Source organism: Microtus oregoni, unplaced genomic scaffold, assembly GCF_018167655.1.
Source record: "Microtus oregoni isolate MIOR12 unplaced genomic scaffold, Mior012 000011F_ref0000422, whole genome shotgun sequence".
NCBI lineage: Eukaryota > Metazoa > Chordata > Mammalia > Rodentia > Cricetidae > Microtus > Microtus oregoni.
Window position 1 is genome coordinate 10,342,760 of NW_024543070.1, and position 24,349 is coordinate 10,367,108.

At 38.9% G+C, this 24,349-nt stretch overlaps 1 protein-coding gene across 2 annotated transcripts in view; it reads right to left on the minus strand.

The window, feature by feature from the left end:
- Positions 1-1,032: 1,032 nt before the first annotated feature.
- Positions 1,033-24,349, minus strand: part of LOC121453509 (myotilin) — a 45,139-nt gene continuing 21,822 nt past the window's right edge. The window contains exons 2-10 of one of the 2 annotated variants that reach the window (XM_041660352.1): positions 15,535-16,071; positions 10,662-10,836; positions 9,751-9,852; positions 7,552-7,598; positions 6,898-7,030; positions 5,862-6,069; positions 2,458-2,623; positions 1,816-1,949; positions 1,033-1,657 (exon numbers count right to left, since the gene is read on the minus strand). In XM_041660352.1, coding sequence (XP_041516286.1) covers positions 1,485-1,657; positions 1,816-1,949; positions 2,458-2,623; positions 5,862-6,069; positions 6,898-7,030; positions 7,552-7,598; positions 9,751-9,852; positions 10,662-10,836; positions 15,535-15,887 — 1,491 coding nt within the window. In that variant the 5' untranslated portion in view covers positions 15,888-16,071 and the 3' untranslated portion in view covers positions 1,033-1,484. Of the gene's footprint in view, positions 1,658-1,815; positions 1,950-2,457; positions 2,624-5,861; positions 6,070-6,897; positions 7,031-7,551; positions 7,602-9,750; positions 9,853-10,661; positions 10,837-15,534; positions 16,072-24,349 lie in introns of both variants that reach the window. The other variant, XM_041660351.1, reaches the window with a different exon arrangement.

Sequence of the window (24,349 nt, forward strand, 5' to 3'; positions counted from 1 at the left end):
AAGGAAAAAAATGGTCTATGAATGAAGGAAGCTCAAACCCACCAGGGTGGAGGACAGAAAATATTTTTATGGCTGTAAAAGAAGAAACTACAGTGGAATTCTGCCCAGCGCGCTCCATAGCAGCCTACAGAGAACACCACTGCACTGTTTTGAAGGCAAAAGATAAAGAAAGCCCTCTTTGTTATTGCCCTGAGGGAAGTGGAGAGGGATGTTGGTAGATGATGTTTAAGTGCAGACATAAAGCAAAACTAGGCCACATAGCAGTGAGGGTCAAAACCTACCTTTCATTGAAGGAACAGAAGAGACCATGCCAAGGTCACAGCCAGAGGCTTGAGGCAAAGAACGAAGCCATTGTTCTAGTTTAAGACACTTTCATGAAAGGAGTTATAGCTTTCTGTGCTTCCGCTCTCAGGGGCTCACAAATTAGACTGTCTAACATAGCAAGTTATTCAATTTGGAAAACGTAGGAGGCGAAACACCCAGACTTGGAATTTACATTCAATATACAAAATGTAGAGATGACCTTTAGATGGCTCTTGTTCCACTGTCAGTTACTCTGGTGAGCATAAAGTCACAAACTGAGGACTATGGTTGGCATCACTGTGGCTGCCTTTGACGTGTAAGTCATGGAAAGCATTTTCAGATGGAATGGCCTATGGCATGAGCTTCACGTTCTTCTCGGGAATGGCACTTCTGTGCTTTGGAATTTTGTTATTCACAGGTTTTGCTGTGTGTTCTTTCACTTATAAAATCCAGACGTTTGGCCTGGAGGTGATGGCGCACACCTTTAATCTCAGCACTCTGAGAGGCAAAGGCAGGCAGATCTCTGTGAGCTCAAAGTCAGCCTGATCTACAGAGGAGTTCCAGGATGGCCAGATCTGTTACACAGAGAAACCATGTCTTAATAAAAACAAAACAAAAACAGAAACAAGAAACAAGAAACAACCCCCTCCCAAAACAAAAACCTCAGAAGTTCAGAAGTTTGATTGTGAATATCATTCCAGACTTCCGTAAAGTTGAGACAAGTCTGTTTAACTATTTGAATTTTATTCTTTTGACATGAAATTGTGGAACACTCAAATAATCTATATCATGTTAGTATTCCTACAAGAGAAAACAGGTAAACCGGTGTGTGTTAAGCAATACCCATACACTTTACTGCAAGTATTAGCAGTTTAAAAAAGGTTTTGATTCATAACTCATAGTTGTTAAAAGTGTAGGACTCAAGCTCTAAGAACTGTAACTCAAGACAGTCTCTTACAATATAAACCCATAAACTCAGTTTACTGTTGGCTTCACAGGTCAGAGGAGTAGAAAGGCTGCGCCAGAGTCAGAGGATAAATAATGTTTTAAATGCATGTTAGTTATACGACCTAAGTAAAGCCGTAAGCTGTTAATACAGCCATGGAGTTTTTTTTTTTCCTACAAAGTCATCAGCTATAATGCTAATAGTGAGGCTGTGTTTTCCACTGTGGGCAAAGTTATTAAAGTTCTTCACTTTCGTAGAGTCCCGATTGAGCCGCTAGGCGCTGAAACTCTCCTTCTGGGTTAAAAGCTTGTTTCACATCCAAACCTCTCCCATTAAGCGCTAAATATTTGCTGAAAGTTGGTCGAACACGCAGCTGCTTGGGAGCTGGGGGCGTTTGGTTTGGACGGGCTGAAACAAACAGAAATTTAGAAGAACAGTTTAAAATACGTAGTTGAACTTCGTAGTCAGCGGCAGATATGATGGGAAAATGATTATGAGGAAAACACCCCGTGTTGAGCTGTGTGTTTCTCAGCTCCCTGGCTAAGCTGAGCTGCTCTGTGACATACCTGTGACATCAAGTCTTGTGTTACACGTGGTCACGCCAGCCTCATTGACTGCGGACACTGTGTACCAGCCAGCATCCTTCTTGGTTACATCCTTTATCAGTAAAGTCACTCTTCCAACATTATCGTGGTATAGGCTGGAAAGGAACAAACAAAAACTAAGGTGTGGGAATTAAAATTCTTTTCTTTCAGGTAAACTTTAAGTGATATGGCTGCCTTATAGAACTTAATTAGTAATAAAAGGCTGTTGAAAACTCCAAGACTAACTCTAATCAATGCCAAAAGTTAGATACCCCACCTATGAGCAGAGGTATCTTTTTGTAGTAGAGTATTTATCTAACAAGCATAAGACCCTAGGCTGGATCTCTAGAAACTCATACACATACTCTCTCTTCTCCCAAATAATTTCCTTTTAATCTTTTCATATAATTTATTTCCTGTAGCCATGCTTCTTTATTGTCAAAAAAGATGAACTCTAGGCTCTGTGATGCCTTATTTTTAGGATTACTTGAATCTGACTTAAATATTTATTTTTAAGAATAGACAACCCAAGGCCATAATTTCATAATTTATAATATGTATAAGAAGTATAACCAGATTCGCCCAACCAATGTATATATGCCAATGAGGAGAGTCTGGTCTCACCTTATCCGATCGGTGTTGAAGTGGACCATTTCATTATTTCTTTTCCAGAAGAGCTTCGGTGGAGGGATAGCTGAGATCTGGCACTCTAGTTTTACTGACTCTCCCTCAAAAACTTTTTTACTCTGTGGTTTGTAGATAAACATTGGCGCTCTTTTATGCTCTTTTGCTGGATAGTGGTAGGAAATCAATACAGAAGATATTAAGCCAAATTAAAATATTATGAAGTTTGTATGCTGACATTAAAGCTTTAAAAAGCAACGTCAGGATTGGGAACCTTTTTACTTTTAGGTAAAAGACCATAACATACATTATTATTTTATTATATTAAGAGTTCTTAAAATGGAATGCAATGATCTATTGAAGTTTTAACCATGTTTTATTAAAAGAAGTAAGTCACTTGGTCTACAGGGAGGCAGTGTGCATGATGGGAAAAGTAGCAGACATCTGCAGTTCAGATCCTGGTTGGGGATGCAACTTGGCTGTCGGTCGAGTGTTTGCCCTGCCTATGCAGGGCTGTAGCCTTGATCCTCAACCCCACAAAACCAAGTCTCTGTTGGCTCCTCCAGCCTTGTAAAACTGGAAAATTTTTTGTTTAGTTTCTCTGAGCCTCAGTTTTATCTATCGCTAACTACACCTTCAAAACAAACAAATGAACAAACAAAAAAACCAAAACCAAACAAATTCATAAGATGGATCTGTATGAATATGAAAGAAAAAAGACTTTGTAAACTGCTAGTATGCAGATGTCAGTCATCACAACCACCTACAAGGAGAAGCAGTGGGAAGTGGTGAGCTCACACTGAATGTGGATTTCCTAAAGGAGAAGGGAAGGGACTGGATGGGTTCCAGCCAAGCTCTCTTTCAGTAGTAATAGGACATTATTTATGAAGCTACTGGCACAATATGATTTACCGAGAGCTGAATAGCGGGAAGTGTATTACTGGGCGAGCATGCATGTATGTGTCTTATTCCCTGCTCACTCCTTTTTTTCCCCCCTTTGGCTGAGGTCCCTCAGTCCTAAATGTCTTTCATTGATCTAGTAGAGTATAAGCTCAAGGACATTGCTCATCTTTTAACCTTAGCAGACTTTTATATAACCGACAAGGAATCATTAAATATTTCTTGTGAGGTAATACCATAGCTTAAAGCATTATGTAGGATATATTTAAAGTCCTTAGATGGTAAAATTTCAAAACTGGGCATGGGTTTTTATAGAGCTATGATGCCACAGTGTGAAGTGAGAGTTTTGTCAGAACCTGCTTTTCTAAGAAATATGATTTTTTTGGTTATGGTTAGACACAATTTTCATAGTAAATATAACATAGGGCAGAGCTAAAAATTAACAGCCAGTGTCCATTTTTCAAGTAGGGATTTACATTATGACAGCCTATGGCAATTTTGTATCAGCCTGAGTCAGGATGGCTACATTTCCGACTATAGGGAAGATAATTATCAGGCTAAAGTTTCTACTAGAAATCCTCTTCTAGTTATATCAACAAAAGCTTATACTATTTCATTTACTTCATCCAAAATTATATAATATTCTCTCTGCCAATTGTTGATCAGCCATGTGTATTGTTATTCTGTTCACCATAGCTAGGGAAAAGGAAACAACCTAAATGTCCTTCAGTTGACCAGTGACTGATGAAAATGTGTACCTATATACTATGAAATAGTATCCAGCTGGAAGGGAAATAAAATAGTGACATTTGCAGGTAAATGGATGAAATTATAAAAATATATTGTGTGGGATAACCCAGACACAGAAAAAAATATTATGTTCTCTCTCATATGTGATTCCTAGATCCAAATTCTAAGACATGAGCATATGATTTGTAGTAACTGTAGAAACCGTAGGGAAGTAAAAAAGGGCCATGTGAGGGTAGGGGGCTAGAGAGGAGAAGCAGCAGGATTCAAGTGATGAAAAGTCTCCTTCCAAGGACTAGCTTTCATAATACCAAAGGGAAGTAGCAAAAGGATGAAGCAATGAATAGTCCTGCCTAGCTCTGATGAACTAGCATTGCCAGATATACCTAAGGGTGCAGTGCTGACACCCATATGTTGGCAGTAACCAGCAGCTCTCTAACTGGACTTACAGCTGCCTCAACAGGAAGGAAACCATGCCTGTCACTGGAAGGCTAGCCAGCTACCTAGGAGTAGTGAGGTCATAAATATTAGACGAGAACTTATTACTATCGCTCTCCTAGACCAGTAGAGCTAAAGCCTCCCTGCATTCTAAATACGTATCTTTATACTCAGAGCTAAGGGGTGTAATGCTCACCCCTCTTTAAAGAAGCTTCTCGTTACAGTACGTGGAGACCACCAACAGAAACCTCAAGTCTGCTCAAAGTACAGAGAACAACTGACTATGGGGTAGGGTACTCAATGGCTATATCTGCAACACAACTCTTGCACCAAAAGCTCAGAGAACATTTCGGAAGAGGGGGGCAGAAAGGCTGTAAGAGCCGTAGGAACAAGAAGTCTGACCACAGACTATAAATGACAGAAAGCCTTCACCCATGACATGGTAACACATAGTTGCCCAAACAAGACCTGAACAAGGAGGGCACCAATACATGTGCTAATATGGAAGGGAGAAGCGTCACAAGGCTCCACTCTTAGATGAAAAGCTACAGGCAACTAATGCTTGCTGAGAGAGGGAGAACTGGTCTTCCCCAGGGATGCGATTTCTAATTAGATATAAAATACCAAGGGGTATCTAATCTCTGTCTGTCTGTCTGTCTGTCTGTCTGTCTATCCATCAATATCATCTATTTATCTAAAATCCTCATAGAAAAAGAGGCCATAAATTTGATAGTATAAAGGGAGGGGCCCAGGAGGGGCTGGAAAGGGAGATTTAGGAGGAGATGGAAGGAAGAAAGGGAAGAGGAAATGATGTAATTATATTTTAACTAAAGTTTTTTTTTTTTTTAAAGAAAAAGCAGGTTGAACAAGCCCTGGGAAGCAGTAGCTTTGTCCATGGCTTCTACTTCAGTTCCTGCCTCCAGGTTCCTGACTTCAGTTCCTGCCTCTAGGTTCCTGACTTCAGTTCCTGCCTCCAGGTTCCTGACTTCATTTCCTGCCTCCAGTTCCCTTCAAGGAACTGTGACTTGGGATTTGTAAAACAAACCCCTTCTTCACCCCTCCCCCAGTAATTAAAATAAAATTACAAATCTCCTTATTACCTTTCTAGAAAAGAACTGGTGGTAGATCTGGCTGTAATTTTACTGTTTCCTCCTAAGATGTCTTTTTGCTGTTTTAAGTATAAACTGGCATTGCTCTAGATTCTGTAGATGTTAGCTTTAAGTTTGAAGTTCACTGGACTTATCTTTGAAATATTTTCTTTTATAATACTCTTTCATTTTCAGTCAGGCTGTCTATGAAGGATCTCTTTGGAGGCTTACCAAGGACGTCCAGCTGCACGGTGAAAGTGGCTTCTCCGGCTCTGTTCCTGGCCACACAGGCATACGACCCTGCGTCTGATGCTCTGACCACTTCAAAGATGAGTGAGTGAAAACCCTTCTCAGACACTATCATTTTGTGCAACTCATCTGATTGAACTGGACTCCCGTTTAGATACCACGACACATCAGGGGCCGGCAGTCCACTCACCTACAAATAAAATACAGCAGTTTTCCATTTATGATTTTAACAATTTTGTCATCTGGGTTTGGGATCAAAAGTGGAAAGGAGGAGTTCAAAATACATTTATTGTAAATTTTTACTGTGAAATTAAAAACTTGAAATTACTGTATTGTTTTTAGATTATTTCAAACCACACCTAATTCCTTCGAATACAACCTCAAACTCTTTAAGACACCTTTGGTTACTTTATCTAGAACATTAATTTATGTTTTATGTCCCACAAGATATATGGACACCACAATTTTGTCCATTAATATTAGTTATTTAAATGTTTTTGTATAAAGACATTGAACATAAACAGTAACTCTCATTGATAGGGAATCTGGAAAAATATTTTGCAAGGAAAACTTCTTAGAATGAGGCTAATCAAAATGTGACGAGGTTTCTGCTAGAGCGCTATTCTAGTCTGAAAATTCAGGAAAGAAGAAAGCAGAGCAGCTTGAAGGGATGAATAGACAACTACAGGTGCTTAAGTCGGCCGGGCGTGCGTGCACGCGTGCGTGCGTGCGTGCGTGTATCCAGGACATCTGTTTACTAAGCTCATCTTCCTACTTTATCAGGTAAGTAGTATTTGTTATTCCCATTTCACAGAAGAGGCAACAAAATGTAGAGAGGATAAACTTGTCTAGGTTTATTTAACTTGTCTAAGTTTACACAGCTGGAAGGTGGCACAACCAGCATATGACTTGTGTTGGCCCAGCTTCAGAATTTGTGCAAAAGTTTGGGAAGAGGGACAAGTCCCCAAACGTGATGTCCCATCGCTAATGCATCCTTAATATGTTTAAAAACACTTACTTTAAAATCCATTCTGCAGAATCGTCCTTCTTCAATCGACATGTTTTCTGGCACTTGGATGAAGCGTGGTGGGTAAAACTTCTCCTGGATCGCGTCCTGGTCATTTGCCTCTGCTCTTGAGGACGATCTACTTCTACAACAATATTTTAATAATGACTGTGCAGAAATGTCCTTGCTTATTCCATTCGCACAGTGCAATTAGCCATCACGCTAGAGAATCCAGACTCTCTGCTTTGGTTTGATGGCATGGTGACAATAGGGACAGACACAAAGGGCTTATTTAATGACTGTCAGAAATATAACAATTTAGAAACATCTGGTTCAAACTGAATATTGAATAACCCTCTCCTTTTAAAGGAGTTCCTTAAGTTGATCAATGTACGCCTCATAGTTAGTACTGCGCTTCCCTTGTTCTGACGAGTTATTTAACATGGAAGCATGGTCCTGACTCTTTGACCAAAATGTTTTAAAAACACCCTTTGAGGTAGCTCTAATAATACAAGTTTTCAGCATCACCCTTGACATTTGAAAATTCACACTGTGTTTTGAAAGAATATAGTAAACTTGAGGGCTATGTATACTACATATAATATTTGTAGTGGAAAACATTTTAGGTAGCAAAATACATCTCTCTTTACAACCTAAACGAATTACCTTACTTGTGATGTGGGAACCTGCAGCCGTGCATGCTCCGGGTTGTGCTGCTTGAGATGAAAACAAATGGAGAAATTTAACATGCAGTTGGTCCTTTCAAATGAAGGTAAGCAAGTGTAGTTAAGAGGAACGTCTGGGCTACTTCAGTTGTGATTGGCTTTTGTATGACTCCATTTTAGACACAGCAAATGACCCGACCATTTCCTTAGTAAGGACTCCAAAGAATTAACAGGATAGTCTCACAGGTGCGATTTATAAAAGTCAGCTGAACCCAACACTGATGGTCGCTTACTTCTCAGAGAGTAGTTTTGTGATAGAAGGGTGATGTGTTCCCCTGGCGTGTTTGACTTGGGGACACAGTGCAGGTTGTACTTTAGCAAAGCAGGAATAGATATGAGGTCACTTATGCTGGCACTGGGCAGCAGGTGTCAGGCTACTGCTGAGCAGTGCCACCAACAACAGTAAACATGTATTAGACTGGAAAATACTTCTCCTTTTAGCTCATGGAAAAAAATCCTGTTGGACACCATTAGAAATATGGCTAAAACTATAAAAAAGACTTGAAACATGAATTAGCTCTTGCCAAATAAAGAAATATTTATTTACCTTTTATGATTTATGTTGAGTGCCAGAAAATTGTTTCTACTCGAGAATAAAGTCAAGAATTGATGAACATTATAACCAAATTAACTGATTAATACTTCATGCCTGTTTTGTAGAAATGTTGCTGTTCTTGGTACAGTGGAAGAACGAAAAGAAGTAGAAAATACACTCTCAGCCCAAATATCTCTGAAGTATTTGAATAGGAACACAGAAAATCTGCATCCAAACATTTATTTTGGGATGAATCTTTTCAGCCAATGCATTTTAGCATTTCTAAAGAATCTAAAAAAGTTTGTCTAGTCTAAGATTTCTTAAAAAAAGTCAAAACAGTTTACCAATTCAGCAATCATTCTATTTCTTTAGAAAAAATAAACAAAAACAAAAATCAAACCTAATAATCTAATAAAACTCAAAATCTTCAAAATAAGTTTTTGTTTTTTGTTTGTTTTGTTAATTTTTATTTTTACTTTTATTTATTTATGTGTTTATTATTTATTTATTTTACAAGATAGGGCTTCTCAGTGTAGTTCTGGCTGTCCTGGAACTCACTCTGTAGACCAGGATGACCTTGAACCAACAGATTTCCCTGCCTCTCTTTCCCAAGTGCCCAGCTAAAAATAAGATTTAAAAAAATCTTTTGGTTTTACCATGTTATTTTCAGAAGTAGAGTATTTCAATTACAGCAGAGATATATTTTTGTTTATAGTTACTGTAATTGGACATTTCTTATTACTTAGGATCAATGTTTCGGTGTCTAAAATAATAAGGTTTGTGTTTTCTCCCTTTGTTGTGTTTCTGCTGCTATCTTTTTGTGCTGGTGCTGCCACCTTCCTTTCAAACACTGTCATAAATATTAGGTACATTTTTTGAGTAATTCTCCTAGAAGAGATGGAGTTGTCTTATCCTGGCTATAACTGCCTATGCCGTGGCCCGAGTTCAATGCAGTAGATGCTCCATGTAAACTGGCTGAATGAATGAACTGCTCAGTTTCTGAGATCTACTTCTTACCCATTAGACGGTCGTCCATCCTTTCTAGTTGGTCTAATTGCCTTTAATATAAACAAAAGTCTTCGTTCTTATCTCATATCGATTTTCTCAATGAGTTCTCAGCTCCATCTCTGTTGCTCACAGCCTTGCAGACTATTTGAGAGGCTACAGCAGGCAGCTTGAAGGGTAACCACCCTTCGGTTTGTCTTTCCCACCTGTTATAATTAATTTGGTCAGATGCAAGGCTGTGTGTATTCACTCTACTTTGAAGTTAATCCTTTTCTGGAAAATGAGCTTTTATTAATCTTAATTTTAATTGCCCTCAATAGAGTTATCTTATTAGTTTGTTCAATAAAAGGCGTGTTTAAACTTGGGAGCATGGCAGAAGCAAGTAGATGCGTCACAAACATGGCTGAAAACATCAAACAACTTAAACATTGCAACAAAAAAAAAAAGTTGCCTGAAGCTGGCCAGAGTTGTGTGCCTCTGTGGTCCCAGATACATAGCAAGCTGTGGAAGGAGGATCGATTTGGCCAGATTTGGGGTCAAAGATCCTATGGCAAAAAGAAAAACAAAGGTCACAGTTATACATCAGTCATTTTAAATTACCTGTGAAGAATCTTGGACATCATTGTTTGGAGCTTGAAACACAGCAGCAGCATTCTGGGGACCTAGCAACCTGCGAGCCATCTTCTCCTCATAGGTCAGCTTCTAGAGAGCGGTGATGAGATTTGGTAAGAGGTGTGTGAATAGCTGTACCTGGACAACCATTACTCTTAAGAGTCAGAACTGTGCTCCCATGTTTTGAATTATAGTTTCTGTGTTTCCTAAGGAGCCTTGTCTTCAAAGATGAGCAACTAATTCAATTGTATATTAAGATCTATATAAGAATTACAGCTGTTAAGGTACAAAAAGTTGAGTTGATAACATTTTCCATTAGTTACTTGGCAGACAAACATTTTGTGAGAAGGTGATGGTTATTTTATTTTATTTTTTGAGAGAAGATTTCATGGGTCACAGACTTGCTTTGAACTCATCTAGTCAAAGCTGACTTTCAACTCCTGATCCTCTCGTCTCTACTTTTCTAAAACCCTAGGGCAGGAGAGTAGAAATGTGCCAATATATTGAGTTTTTGAGAAAATAGTGTGTAAGACAAAAGTTTCCTTGTATTATCTAGGTTTTTTAAAATACTTCATCCATTTATTACTGAAACCCAAATGGTGGACGTCATGTTAGAGTAGTAATGAGTTCAAACAAGCAAATGTTCCTCTTTAAAAAGGTGAATCCTATTTCTTGCTGCCTCTATGGCCATAGATCTGTGAGAGACAGAAATAGTGTGTGTGTGTGTGTGTGTGTGTGTGTGTGTGTGTGTGTGTGTGTAGTGGTACTGGGTATCAACCTGATGTTAGGTAAGTGTCCTACCAGTGAGCTATATTCTCAGCCTCAGAACTTTCACATTGGAATTAGATCTTTAATAGTGTAATTGGCCTTCTGTACGAAACAATAGATAGCTTGCCCACTTGATTTCCATTATGAAGAAGGGTGTCCTTGCATTTCAGCTTTCTCTCCAAATCTTGAATCAACGCTTCTTTTGATCCTTGGATTTCATGGTCAGGAGTTCTTGGAGTGGGCTTAGCATTTGCAGTTTGGGATGGCATGGCATTTACTGGTTGGTTAACCGAGGATTGTTGATAGCTTTAAAAAAGGAAAAAAAAAACCATGAAAATGATAGAGTTGAATTCATTCTGTAAGTCATGTTTAGAAACATTGAGATTACCACTTAGAATTTCTAGTGTTGTCAAGAACACCAAAGACCCTGATAACAGTCAAGAAGGATGCTGTAAGAATGGCTACTTTATCTTTTCTTTTGGCAGGAGAAAACTAATACAGTGGGGGTGGGGATTTACTCATAAAGAGGACATCTAGAAGATCCTCCATAAAGAATGTGATGGTTACAGGGAGCTTTCAGGTTCTTTCAGTCTGATTGTTGAATTTCTTGTCTGATGGAGAGATGGACATCAGGCAGTAGTGTGCTTCAGCTGCCTCTCCTGGGCTCAAGAGGGCTGATTTTTTTTTAAGCATCTCTTTCTAGTAACGTGTGATCCCAGTAGGGCTTGAAATTGATGTTGTCAAAGTCTTTATACCAGGGATTTTGGTAAATACTGCTAATCATGGCTCTTTCTTTTAGAGCTGAATTGACCAGCACATCACCTGTATTTTATAGTTCTCCTGCTCCTCAATGGGATCTCTGGGTTTCCTATTAATTTTCAATTCCAGTTAATTTTATACCCCAAATGATCCAAACTACTACATAGAAATAGGGGAGGAAGGCAGGGGAGTGGGGAAAATGTATAGCTCAATTAAAAACAATGAAGAATATAAACATAACTTTTAAAGTAGTGATGATTTCTTTTGCATTGCTAAGCTGATTAGTTTTTGGTAGAGAAAGAAAAGGATAATTAGAGGAAGATAGAACATGAAACATAACTTTAAAAAAAGGATTTGGAAAAAATTCACTAATCTGAAAATAATTTGAAGAGTTTAAGTTCTTTTTTTTTTCAAAAGAAAGTATTTTATTAGTGTATATTTGGTATAAAATAAAATGGGTGTTAAGAATAGTTGTTCACATATAAAATTCAATTTGACTATATTTACATCCATATCTTCCCTTGTTCCTCTCCTTTTTTTCTTGAAGTTCTTATTTTATCCAAGTAGTCTAATCTGTGTGTGTGTGCATGTGTGTGAATACGCATGCATGCATCTGTGTGTGTGTGTGTGTGTGTGTGTGTAAACCTAGATTACAATAATTAAAGAAAGAATACAAAGATTGTCTTTGGAAACCTGAATAATTTCATTTAAAAAGATAGTTTCTAAAACCATATATAACTCTAGTTCTGGGAAATCTCTTTATTTATTTATTTATTAAAGATTTCTGCCTCCATGTATAGATCAACAAAATCAATAAAATTTAAAAATAGACTAAATGCATTTTATATTAAAATATGGCTACATGCCTATAGGAAGGCAGGTAGTGGAATGTGGTGGTTTGAAAAAGAATGGTCCTATAGGCTTGAGTGGTTAGTCATTAGAGAATGGTCCTACTTGAGAAAGAAGAGGAGGAGAGTCCTTGGACTTCACACAGGGCAGGGAACCCTGACTACTCTTTGGGCTGATGAGGGAGGGGGAGTTGTTTGGGGGGGAGGGGGAGGGAAATGGGAGGCAGTGGCGGGGAGTTTAAGTTCTTATATCATCTTCGGTGCCTAAATGTTTATCTAAGCTATCCCGAGCCCTTTTAAATCTCCATACTGACATTGGTAGAGAGCAAGGACAGCAATGAGAAAATCCGGTATGGTTAGCTGTTTGGTGGATCAAACTTTTCCTAGTGTTTTGATGAATTAGAACCCTACGCGGGCAAACTTGTATCCTTCTAGTTGCTGGGGGAACCTGACCACTGCTCTAAGGAAGACTTTACGATGCTCATGATAAATGTTCCCTAGTCATCCAGATCCACAGGAGATCAAGATTCCTAAAAGGACTAGTGATTCAGAGGAAATAAAGACTGAGTGGAACCAGAGCCTTCACTTTGTGGACTGGGGCCACTCTGGGACCTGGTGGCTATCCCAAGGGTCCAGTGTAAACAGACTGGTGAGTAACAGGTGCCACCACTCGTCCCCCTGCCACTCTTGCCCCCCACTGTAAAGCACAGCTGTGGGAGATACTGCCAGCTGAGCCAAGATATACTATCTTAGAAGCTGATGGTGCCCATTCTCCCTTTACAATCTAGATATTTGAGCTTTCCAGTTGTCTGTATCAATCCCTAACTAAAGTCTGATTTGTCCAATAAAGTAAATAGTCAAATCAATCAAATAGAAGTAAATAGTGAAGCCCCCTCCCTTGATTAAATTCCTAGGCCAAAGCACTGGCCTTTTTTTTTTCTTGAAACTCACAATTATTGATATGTTTATATTCACAATGATTAATTTCTTGTTCACAATTAAAAAATATTAGAGCCCCTTAATAGTCCTGTAGTGTTTGCACTGATAAATACTTATAATGTCTTTCAGTTCTAGAGTCCCATCTGTTTGAGAGCCACAAGTGCTTTGTAAAGTGAATTAGACTCAGACAATTCTGTTCTCATCATTATATTTTATAGAAAGCCCGAAAGACTGTTAATGACAGCTAAGCCTGAGAATTACAAGATATCTATCCTTAGTTAGTTGATTGACTACACAACCTCACTGTCTGCACATTTGGTGGTATATGCACTAGACTTATACGTTCTTACTTATAAACTTTTATTATATTTTATAATATTTTTGTATAAACTTATATTACTTTTACACTGCTTTAGAGGTCTTTTTTTTCTCACCATTAATCCTGATCATTAAATATGATATAGCTCAGAAAACTGGATCACCAAGCAGGCTATTTGCGGAATGCCTCATGGCAAGCTCTTTGGAAGGAATAATTAGAATGAAAGAATGCCACTCACTTTTCACTGTGCTGTTTGAACAACTGCTAAAACCATTGCCTAAGAACTTCCTATCATTGAGAAGCGAGGTAAGGTTTTCAAGAGTCTTTAGGTTAGAAATCAAGGATTGCTTTAGAAGATGGAGCAATCCTGAGCCCTTCATAACAATGAGAGATCTGTGCACAAATGTTTAAGGGCCAGGGCTTTCCACCCCATACAGCTGGACTCAGAATGGGTATCAAGTAGCGATGGCAAGATTAGAAGAGTTATCTACAGTTGCTGAAAATGGAACAGCTAAAGCTGGACCTTTGATCTCTGGTCTGGGGACCTCCTAGACTTGCTTTCTTCGTCTCTATTTTTGCCTCTTTTTAGTTTCGCGCAAAGCTAGGTATGTGGTTGAGACTCTGTGAATGTTTGTTTGATAACTATTTTTTTTTTTAGCAGAATTGGAATAGGATTGAAAGACTTTAATAGGGAAATACTACAGTCAGAGTAGGTTATATATTTAAAATTCTGGTATAAGAAACTTAGAAATACCAAGAAGCTACATGGAGAATTATCATATTAATAATTGTGAACAAGAAAGAAGTATGAAATGAATTCAATGGGATTTTGTGAGGAGCTGGGGAGGAAGGCGACCTTTTAAAATACTAAGTCAAAACTATGAGAATATTATATTCCAAGGCAGGAACTATTAGTCATCAGCCATTATATATAATTCAATTTAATAACTATAGAATACCAATCTGTTTTCGAGTGTCCTAATTTTTATTTTTAAAAGTACGAAATAGGTTTCACTACAAGCTGAACTGCTATGGTCAATTTAGCGGCTTTTCTGGAATTTCAATGAATAATATACTTTTTAGAAAAACTAGCTCAGTCATCTTATTGGTGAACACTTTAATAATACATACAAGTAAACTGCATGAATATCAGCTTATTTTTGGATTGGAAAACTTTCCACTTCTATGCTGATTTATGGTTCTTTCTCTGTTCAACATTAAACAAATCTAGAGACACCAGCAAGTATTCCACTAAGACTCCAACAAGACATGGTCCACCAGACAATATCGTTTAATCACTGATATTCTCGCCAGCCAAGAAATATGAAAACTGATAGCCCTAACTTTAAATAAGTACAAACTATTCTGTTCATGTTTTAAAAAAAGCTCAACTCCACATGGTGTACCTTCCTCGGGCTGAGTTCCTTCAGGACAGTCTCTGGCTATGGAAATACAGCGCATGCTTGCATAAGGCTGTAGGTATTTGCTCCTAGATTTAGACCTTCTGACAAAATTCAACAAGTTACAGCTTCTCCTACCAACACAAACCTTAAAACCACGATCCTTCTTCTGCTCCAGCCTCCCTGCTGATGCCAGTAAGGACCATTTATGCAAGTGGCCAACTGACTGAGTTCCAGACTTTTAAAAAGTGTTAATTTTAAATTATATTAGCCAAGTGGATAGTCAGGATTAGAGGGAGAAGAGGGTAGGAAGAAAAGACTACGAGAAGAAACTTGATAGCCTTTGCTCATAACAGAGGAAATCCTAGACACAGAGGAACAGACAGGTGCTCTGCAACCCAGCCAAGCCAGACCTCAGAGGAATTAAATTTGCAGTGAGAGGAACTTAGCTTAGAGCTAAGCAGAAAGCTCACCCTTCCCTGGTGTGTTAGAAATCGGCTCTTTTTTCTTTCTGAAGATGCTAAATAATAAGGATATACTTGTGTGCGATAGTAGGTAATTTGAGTCCCGCTCCGTCTGGACACTGGAGAAAGCTTAGATGACCTCTTACTGCCAGTTTCCTGGCTCAGTGAGAATGAAGCTCGCACTACCGATTTGCACTGTAAAGAATAACAGCAGCTACCCTGAGATCTCCCCGGATAAAGCTCATGGTGCACGCAGTGTACACAGGTTCACTTACTTGGAGTCCACAGCAGATGGGATCTTACTGTTACTGTAATCAGGTTGAGATGGTAAAATAGAGCTGAGGAAGCTGGCTGGAGACTGGCTAAAGGTGGCAGTAACCTTTTGGGCTGGACTGGGGCCAGCAAGCTGCTGGGAAGCAGGATAAGCCGAGGAAGACACTGTGATGTGAGAACTCACTGTGGACGAGGCAGAAAACCTCTGCTCCGTGCACTGGCGGGGCTGGATGACGATGGAGGACTGTTTGGTCTGGCTAGGGAAGCTGGGGGCTTCCTGTCCTGGAGGCTGCAGTCTGGAGCCACATGGATTTTGGGACTGGATGAAGTGTTTTGGGCGTTCGTAGTTGAACATGCTTAGCTGGTATGTGCAAGATGGGTTTGTTCCCCGACGGGTAGAGTCCTGACCGTGAGGCTGAGAGAGGGGAATACAGTAGGTTGGAGCAAGTCAGAAGCAACTTTAGTGCGGCCCTGCTTGCTGAGATCTGGAGAACACTGTACTCCTGGCTTCGGCAGGTTTTTCTTGAAGAATAATGTTTCTGAAAAGGGGGTGGGGGAGTTACAAGATTAGTCTAAACCATATTGTTTACTTGACACTATCAGCAAAAGCTTTTAGGGGCTGCCTCATGGTGGAGTTTTCCAACCTTCTATCCTTTCTCTCTACCTCCGTCGTTGCCCAGGTGACATTCCTACTTAGAATAAGTAAAAATGACTCAGTGTGCTTGCTCGTCTCTAGGTGAAAGCTTATGTAGAGGTTTCAAGATTATACACCACAATTTTTTTTTTCCACAGAGCATTTTCTGTTAAGAAATTCTTTTGTTGTCACGCTGGGTGATAGTTCTGGAGCCTCGTGATTGGCTCTCATCGAAACACTGTAGATTCCTAGCCCTCAAAGATGTAAAGATTGAAAATCAACAGCAGTCAATGTATGCCAGCCTTCATCAAGACAAATTCTTCCCCTTTCTCATCAGAGTGCAGCAGTGCCCCTTTGATCGAGCAATTAACACTACTCTAGTGCCCATTTGCCTTTTCCCAATTTCAAAAAGTAGAATAAACATTTAATTTCTTATGGTCAATTTGGAATTAATTTTTCCTATTATACCTCACTGCTTCTTTTTCTGCCCTTGATTCAGTATTGAGCACACTACCAAAGGACAAGGAGACTAAGGACTGACTGTGTGCTCGCTTGTCTCTATATGTATAACAGTTACTACAGACCGTAAGTGCAAAGTCAAATGTCATTTTTCTTGTTATGTTTAAATTATACTTTCTCGTTATTGACCTCAATGGTTTCTTAATTATCTAGTTTATTTGTTTAATATGTAATTTAGGCTAGCATTGGAATCATTCTAGTTCCTCTTGTTATTTTCCATAGCGATCAGTAAGTATAGTCATAACTAAAACATGACACTATGCCATGAAACTAGCCTGTCAATAAAGGAATGATGGATGTTATGGTTCTCTCTCACTGCTGGAGTGAGTGGCCTTTCTGTCTTCCCACACCAGATCTCTGTTTTTCCTCATTTTGCTGTTAAAGTCCATCCTGAGGGTTATTGTTGCCTCTGATTTTTCCTGCTGCTATGTTAAATAAGGGCCAGAGCAAATGTTCCTGAAAGTTACTGCGATACCCACTGTTTTTATTCAAAATATCAGATGATTTAATTTAAAATATATTAATTTGCTTCATGTAAGATAGAGAAACTCTGAAATTTTGATGAACCAAATGTTTAGCTGTAAAGTTTCCCGAATTGTTTACCCATCAAATCTGGGTGCTGTATAATGATTTGCATATCAGTCTGGAGGGAAATACTGTTCAGGATTCATCCAGACCAAGTCACCTCATGCTAGAGATTTGCTCAGCAGGCTAGAGTTCAGTTATCACTAGCAGGGGCAAAGGTGCAAGGGACTGCATAGGAAAAGGCTCTGTGGAAGAGAGAAAGCTTCAAAATTTATGAATTCCCTAATTTCAAATTTCTGAACCCAAATGCTAGCACCCAGAATGCACTGTAGAAATGACCTATGTGAAGCCTTTTAATCGTCAGGGAGAAAGATGCCGAGGGTGGGGCAGTTTAATAGAAACCTTTGTTTCCTGAAATAAAACGGCTTTATTTCAAGACAACTGGTTTTATAGCAGCGGGTCTCTTTGATGACTCTAGAGTTTGGTTCTTAATTTTCTTCCCGGGCAGGACAGTTATTCAGGCTTGTGACTAACTGTCTAAGACTTAGGCTGGAGATATTTTCCAGCAAGAGTTTTCAATTTTTTAAAACATATTTTCTGAATAGTGACTGTCCTAAGCATGTTGGTATCAGTTTCCTTAGGTAATAATATTGTATTATTAAAGCTCAGGTAAATATATACTGTTTCAAAAATTTTACCCATGTCACTACAATATTTCATCAGATGTTCACAAAATGTTGATGGAACAATATATTTCCCAGACAACTTCACTACTTGTTTGTCATGTTGTTCCACAGTTCAGTTCTCTATTAGATTCTGACAGCGCTTTTCTTTTTCTATTAATGATATTTCAGTTTTAAGGACTGTAAACAAAGTATTCTGCTATTCCATATTATAAAAATACTTTAGAAATTCTTAATTTATTAGGTAATATTTGCTAATCTTAACCATTAAAAATTCCCTCTAGCATAACATAGACTTTCACAAAAGACTGGACTGAGGACACAGTACAGGGACATAATTCCAGTCAGATCAAACAAATCTTTCCTAGGAAAAGTAAGCTTTAGAATAAGGATGCAAATTCTCTTTGCTTGTGTCCTCTGCACAAGCCTCCCTGTTTCAGTGGACTGAACAGGCTCCTTTATCTTTAAGATTCTGTACAGTACCATTTAATTTTGTAACTCCCAGCTAGCTTTCTTTCTCTCTCTCTTTATAAACCATAAGATCCCCTTTGCACCTATGCCTCTGATCCAAATGAAGAAAAACAAACAAACAAACAAACAAAAACTCGAACCATAGCACAAATAAGGCAGACACTTACCCTGAGCTCAGAGGACGCCAGCTCGGCTCAGCCCACTACTGAAGAGAAGGGAGATGCATCTCCTTCCCTCAGGCTAATGTGACTCTGGGCTTAGTATTGCAGCACCCTGACTTTTATCAGCTGCCAGACAGTGACATCTGATGTGCTTCCTGTCCATCTACCTATGCTGGCATGCCAAAGTAAGAGTCCACAATCTAAACAATATCTCAGATGACTTGGTGATATTTCAGGAGTGGGATTACATGAGCTTCTCTCACAGGCTTCTTTATTTTAGACATGAATTTTGACTATAAGCTGGCCAGTTTATATGGGAAGATAGTGAAAAGAGGAAGAGTGGAAGAAAACCTGATTTGCTCATGTGTCGACCTGGGGTCGGGGTCTTTGAATCTTCCCCATTGGTGAGACAAAGATGGAATGGGAGAGAAGATTGAGGATGAGTTTTTCTTCTCAAGTGAGAGGACCAGTAGGGGAAAGACTACAAATTGATCTTTGCGTCACTCTGGTACTGAAACCTTCTCTTTTTTCACTTGCTTAATAAGAATGGGGGTGGAGTCTGATTCAAACAGTGCATTTCAGGAGGAGGAGTGGTCAGGGCGGGTGCCAGACAGCAGAGTCATGGGCACATCTGACCCGAAGGCTGGCAAGTGGAAAGTGTCATTTAGTTTAGCAAGTTTTCTGACTCTGCCTGGCATATGTCTCTAAGAACTAACATTTTTATTATCAGAGTTTTAATACCCCCAAGCAGTCAACAAATAAGATTAAGTCTGTCAATGCATTGTTTGCCCCATCTCATTTTACATTGAACATAGAGTTCTCTTTCTTTCTTTCTTGTCTTGGAGACCATTGTGATTTTTTTGGTTTCCATTTTTGTGTATGCATGCAAATATCTACAGAAGAAACAGTTTTCAAATCAATAGAGCTGGTAAATGAGGTATGTGGCCTGAGGATCAGGTCAATCAACTAGGATTATTGCCCTTCAATGGCTTCAATTCTCCTGCCTCACAGGTGGGCACTCAAATCTTGTTTTAATTAACATGTGTATTAGGGTTAAAAATATATGTTTGAACACATGTGAGTAATAGAAAATTCTTCCTCATTGCCAGGCTTGATGTTCTGTACCTGAAGTCCCAGCTACTCCAGAGGATGAGAAGATTGCTGAGGTCACTTCTGAAGCAAAGTGAGAAATGGCCTAAAAAATTTCTCCACAACTGACCATGTCCATATGCCTTGTATTGCTATTCAGGGAAAACTGGGTAGCTGCTGTCTTAGGACATGGCAATTGCTTAGTAGAAAAGTATGCTGGTCTTGATGTGTAGGTGGTTGCCAACAAAGTCTTATTTTAGGAATCTCCCAAAATATTTTTAGCACACCTGCTCTCTGATATCTCACATTCTTTCAAGAGGGACAAATCCTTCCAATCCACAGTATCAAGACATAAAAACAAGAGGAGCTAGAATATACAGTATTATCTGCAAGAGATCAGTTGTCAGTGGTTGATATTTGACTTCGCCTGAGGAAAAATTGATTTGGACAAGGAAGGGGAGCCATAAAAACTGAGGTGTCACAAAGTTAAAGTCTGAGATATATCTTACCAGCTAAGTACAGAAGATGGCAAGGAGAGACCCTCTATATACCTAGTTTCGACAGAGTAGCTTATAGTTGAGTATTATAGTTGAGAAAGAATTTTAGTCCTATGTATCCTCTGTTCATTGAGCTTCACCTGTTGTTGTGGCTAGGAGGTTGTAAGATGAGCTACATGTAATAACATCTATGACTTAAGGCAAAAAAATTCATCCTACACTAGAGGATCAAGGGATAATTTAGAAAGGGTAAATATATTGACTAGTTTTATGCCAACTCGACACAAGCTAGAGTCATCTGAGAGGAGGGAACCTCAATTGAGAAAATGCCTCTGTAAGATCTGTCTGCAAGCAAGCATGTGGGGGTATTTTATAAATTAGTGATGGATGGGACAGTGCCCAGAGCACTGTGGGTAGTGACATTCTTTAGGCTGGTGGTCCTGGATGTAAAAATAAATCAGGCTGAGCAAGACATAGGAGCAAGTCAGTAAGTGGTACTGCTCCAAGATTCTTGCATCAGCACCTACTTCTGAGTTCCTCCCTGTGTGAATACCTGCTCTGACTGCCTTCAGTGCCGAGCTGTGATATGGAAGAGTAAGCAAAACAAACCCTTTATTTCTCAATTTGCTTTTGGTCATGGTGTTTCGTTACTGCAATAGAAACCCTGATTAAAATAGTAGGTCAGTCTTCCTTTCTGATACCATCTGCAGGAGTTAAGGATTTTATTAATAACCAATTATGAACTTGTTTTCCTGCCTCTAACCAAAGGTTTACTCTTTTGAATGTTTTCAGCCTCCTCACATTTGTATCTATTTGAATGGTGGCTTGTTTGACAAGAATGTTGGAATTTTTATACCAAAAAAAATCATTAAGATGCCAGGGGTGGGGGGTGAACCTTATTTCATCTGATCTACAAAAAAGGGTTTTTCACATGTCTTTCCCCACACAATCATCCTTGTGCCTCACAAAATGTACTTACATCCCAGTATCTCACTTAAATTTACCTGCCACAGGTTCGGGAAATTCCTTGTCCTATCATTCCTAGAGGAAGAATAGCTATTTAACTATCCCTTGCCTCCACCCTTGTCATATATAGGCATAGTTGATTTTGAAATGGAAAGAAGCTAAAAATGGTCCTGAGAGTTCCTTCTAATGGCTGAACTGAGTGTCTGATGAAGCTCACTCCTGTTCTATCAACTAAGAAAAAAAAAATGTCACATTGAGGATAAAAGGAGAAAGGAGAGTAAGGGTTAAAGAAAATAGTATCAGGTCACATGTCACGATGGTTATTGAAGTTCTGTGTGGACATATAGTGAGAAGGAATTTGTAAATAACACTTGTGACTTGAGCTGTCAACTCTGGCATTCTTCAGTTCCATCTTATATTCTCAAGTAGGAAGGAATTATGGGTCCTATGAGTGTGTAATTAATGAGTAATAATGACAGCATTAATTTGTAATCCTCAACAACTTTGTAGACACATTAACCTTTCTTTAACCACATATTTTGGAGACCTGAATGGTAATCCACTCTACCACGCACTTGTAGTACAGCCTTAGACAGGATGCTTACACTCTAAGCTTTGATGGCTACAGCATGTAAACAATACCTGGGTTACCAGCTTAAACCAAATAGCTGCTCATAGACTCAATATGGGGAATAACATAACAGACTGTACTGTGGGTGTCAAACTAGATTTGAATATTTATAAGGAAAGAACAGGAAAACTCATCGAAAAATGTATTAGCTTTTCAAGAATTTTACTCAGTAGTTTTTTTTCAACAAATGATTTTATCATTAAGGATGGCACATTCTCATGAAAGATATTATAATTTCAAGATTTTTAAAACACAAAAGGTTTACATTAAAGATGTATACCCATGAAGAAAAGCTTTAAAAACCAGTATTGATAATCATCCCAGAAAGTCTAGTAGAGAAACAAGGATATAGAATATAAGTAAATTTTTGTTTATTAAAAAACATCAGCATCAGTTATGCCCCACACATCCATTCATCCAGGACTCTATGAGGCACGTTTATTCATAGAGGAAGGTACTCTTTGCCTACTTGGAGATCTCAGAAACTAGCTGAGCCCTAGAGACCAACCTAGAAATATAGATGAAGGTTCTTTCTGGAGATTTATATATCCTCATTAAAGCAGCAGTTAGAACTGATTTACAGAATATACAGGGACATTTTTAGGCACATACAGTGCCAGGTCCATTAATCTCTGGCTCTTAAAATCCTTAGACCATCTCTGAAGTAATAAGAGTGGCGGTGGGACTGCGTCCCCAGCACCCCGGCTGCCTGCTCGGCTAGCTTATGCCCCGAAATAATTACACGGAAACTGTATTCATTTAAACACTGCTTGGCCCATTCTCTTCTAGGCTAATTCTCACATATTAATTTAGCCCATTTCTAATCATCTGTGTGTAGCACCCCAAGGTGCGCTTACCGGGGAGATTCTAGCCTAGTCCATCCTGGGTCGGAGCTTCATAGCGTGCGTCTGCCCAGGAGCCAGGAGCATGGCGTCTCTCTCAGGCATCTGCTCCAGGGAGGAGAGCTGTCGAGACTCTGAGCTCACTTCCTCTTCCTCCCAGCATTTTGTTCTGTTTACTCCTCCCACCTATCCTCTAACCAATAAAATGGGCCAGGGCAGTTCCTTTATTAGCCAATGACCTTCCTCCATCATTTCCCCTTTTTCGGTTTAAACAAAAAAAAAAGGCTTTAACATAGCAAAATTACATATAACAAAACAGTTATCAAGTATAAGTTACAATAATCTTTATCATAACTAAGGAAAACTATAACTATAACTAACTATTCTTAACTCCATCAAAGACTCCAGAAAGATACAATACTACCTAAGCAAACAAGAAAAAAGCAACTTTTAAAACTCTAGAAATGACAGAGACATCTCGCTGCCTGGACAGTCACCCAAAGTTCTTTTGTACCGTTGGGGCATCCATCTTCAGCCTTCAGGCCCATGGTATCCAGCAGACATTTCCATAAAGCAGGAAAATTCAAAGTCAGTTCAGTCACTATCTGTTGTGTCCTGCAGCATGTCTCGCAGACTCTTTCATGAATCAGGAACCCCGAAAGATCATCTCACCTTAGGCAAGTTCAGTAGTCCTCTCTCTGCGGGTTCTCTGTGTCCAGTTCATGCAATAGTCCAGGCAAGAGCAGTTTCTTGCCCAAATGGCTATCAAACTCCATAAGGTACCTCTTTGATGCCCATCTTCCTCTTGAAGTAGATTGGTGCTGCCAGGAGCAGAGTGTCTCATTGTCATGAAAAGTCCTCAGTTATTAAAACATTAAATGTCCTATTCTGTAATCTTTGAAAGACATGAAGAATGTCTATCTAAAATATATCTCTATATATCTAGAAAATCTAACTAACATGACTACAACCTTTACTATTATCAATGATTATCCATTAACAACCTATATTTCTTAATTATACAGTACATATTTAAATGAACTACACAATCACAATACCTTAATCAAAATCAGAAACACTTATACATATAACAAAATTGACCTTAAATCTCTATCAATAAAGCAAAATCTATACTAATGCAAATTATTCATATCTATATCATATCCCCCTTTAAATGTAAAAGAACGTTTATAAACCATATTTGGGAACATGGGCGCAGTTTTTTCTCTCCAAACTGCTTCCTGCTGAATGGGGGCGTCGTTAATTAGGTCTTTCATGGTATAACCTGTGTGCTAGTTTCTTCTCAGTTGGCAGTTGAGCAAAGCAATTTTCTGAAGATGTTTACACCAACCCTTCAGGAGGGCGTGGTCCATCATACCAAATCGGAATAGAAGAAATGAACAGCGTCTCATCCTCTGTGAAAACAAAATAAGAAACTCTTTTCCAAAGTATCATATCCTTAGATCCAAATTCAAGATATTTATGTTGGATTAGTTCAGCAGCATTTATAAACAAATATCTTTTAGCATCTGTTGCTCCTTCCTCAGCATTTAAATAATTTAAAGAGAGCATAATAGCATACAGTATCAAGATTCTCTGTGTATTTTCCATCTTTGTGCAGCTTTGTTTTAACCTCTATTTTGTTTATTTTTACTTTTAACTCTTTGCTTTTTGAGACAGGTTATCTGTATCTTTGACCTGAAGTAACTCTGTAGACCAGGCTGTCTTTGAACTCTCAGAGATCCGCCTGTCTCTGCCTCCCAGGCATTCAGGATTAAAGGTGTTTGCTACTACACCTT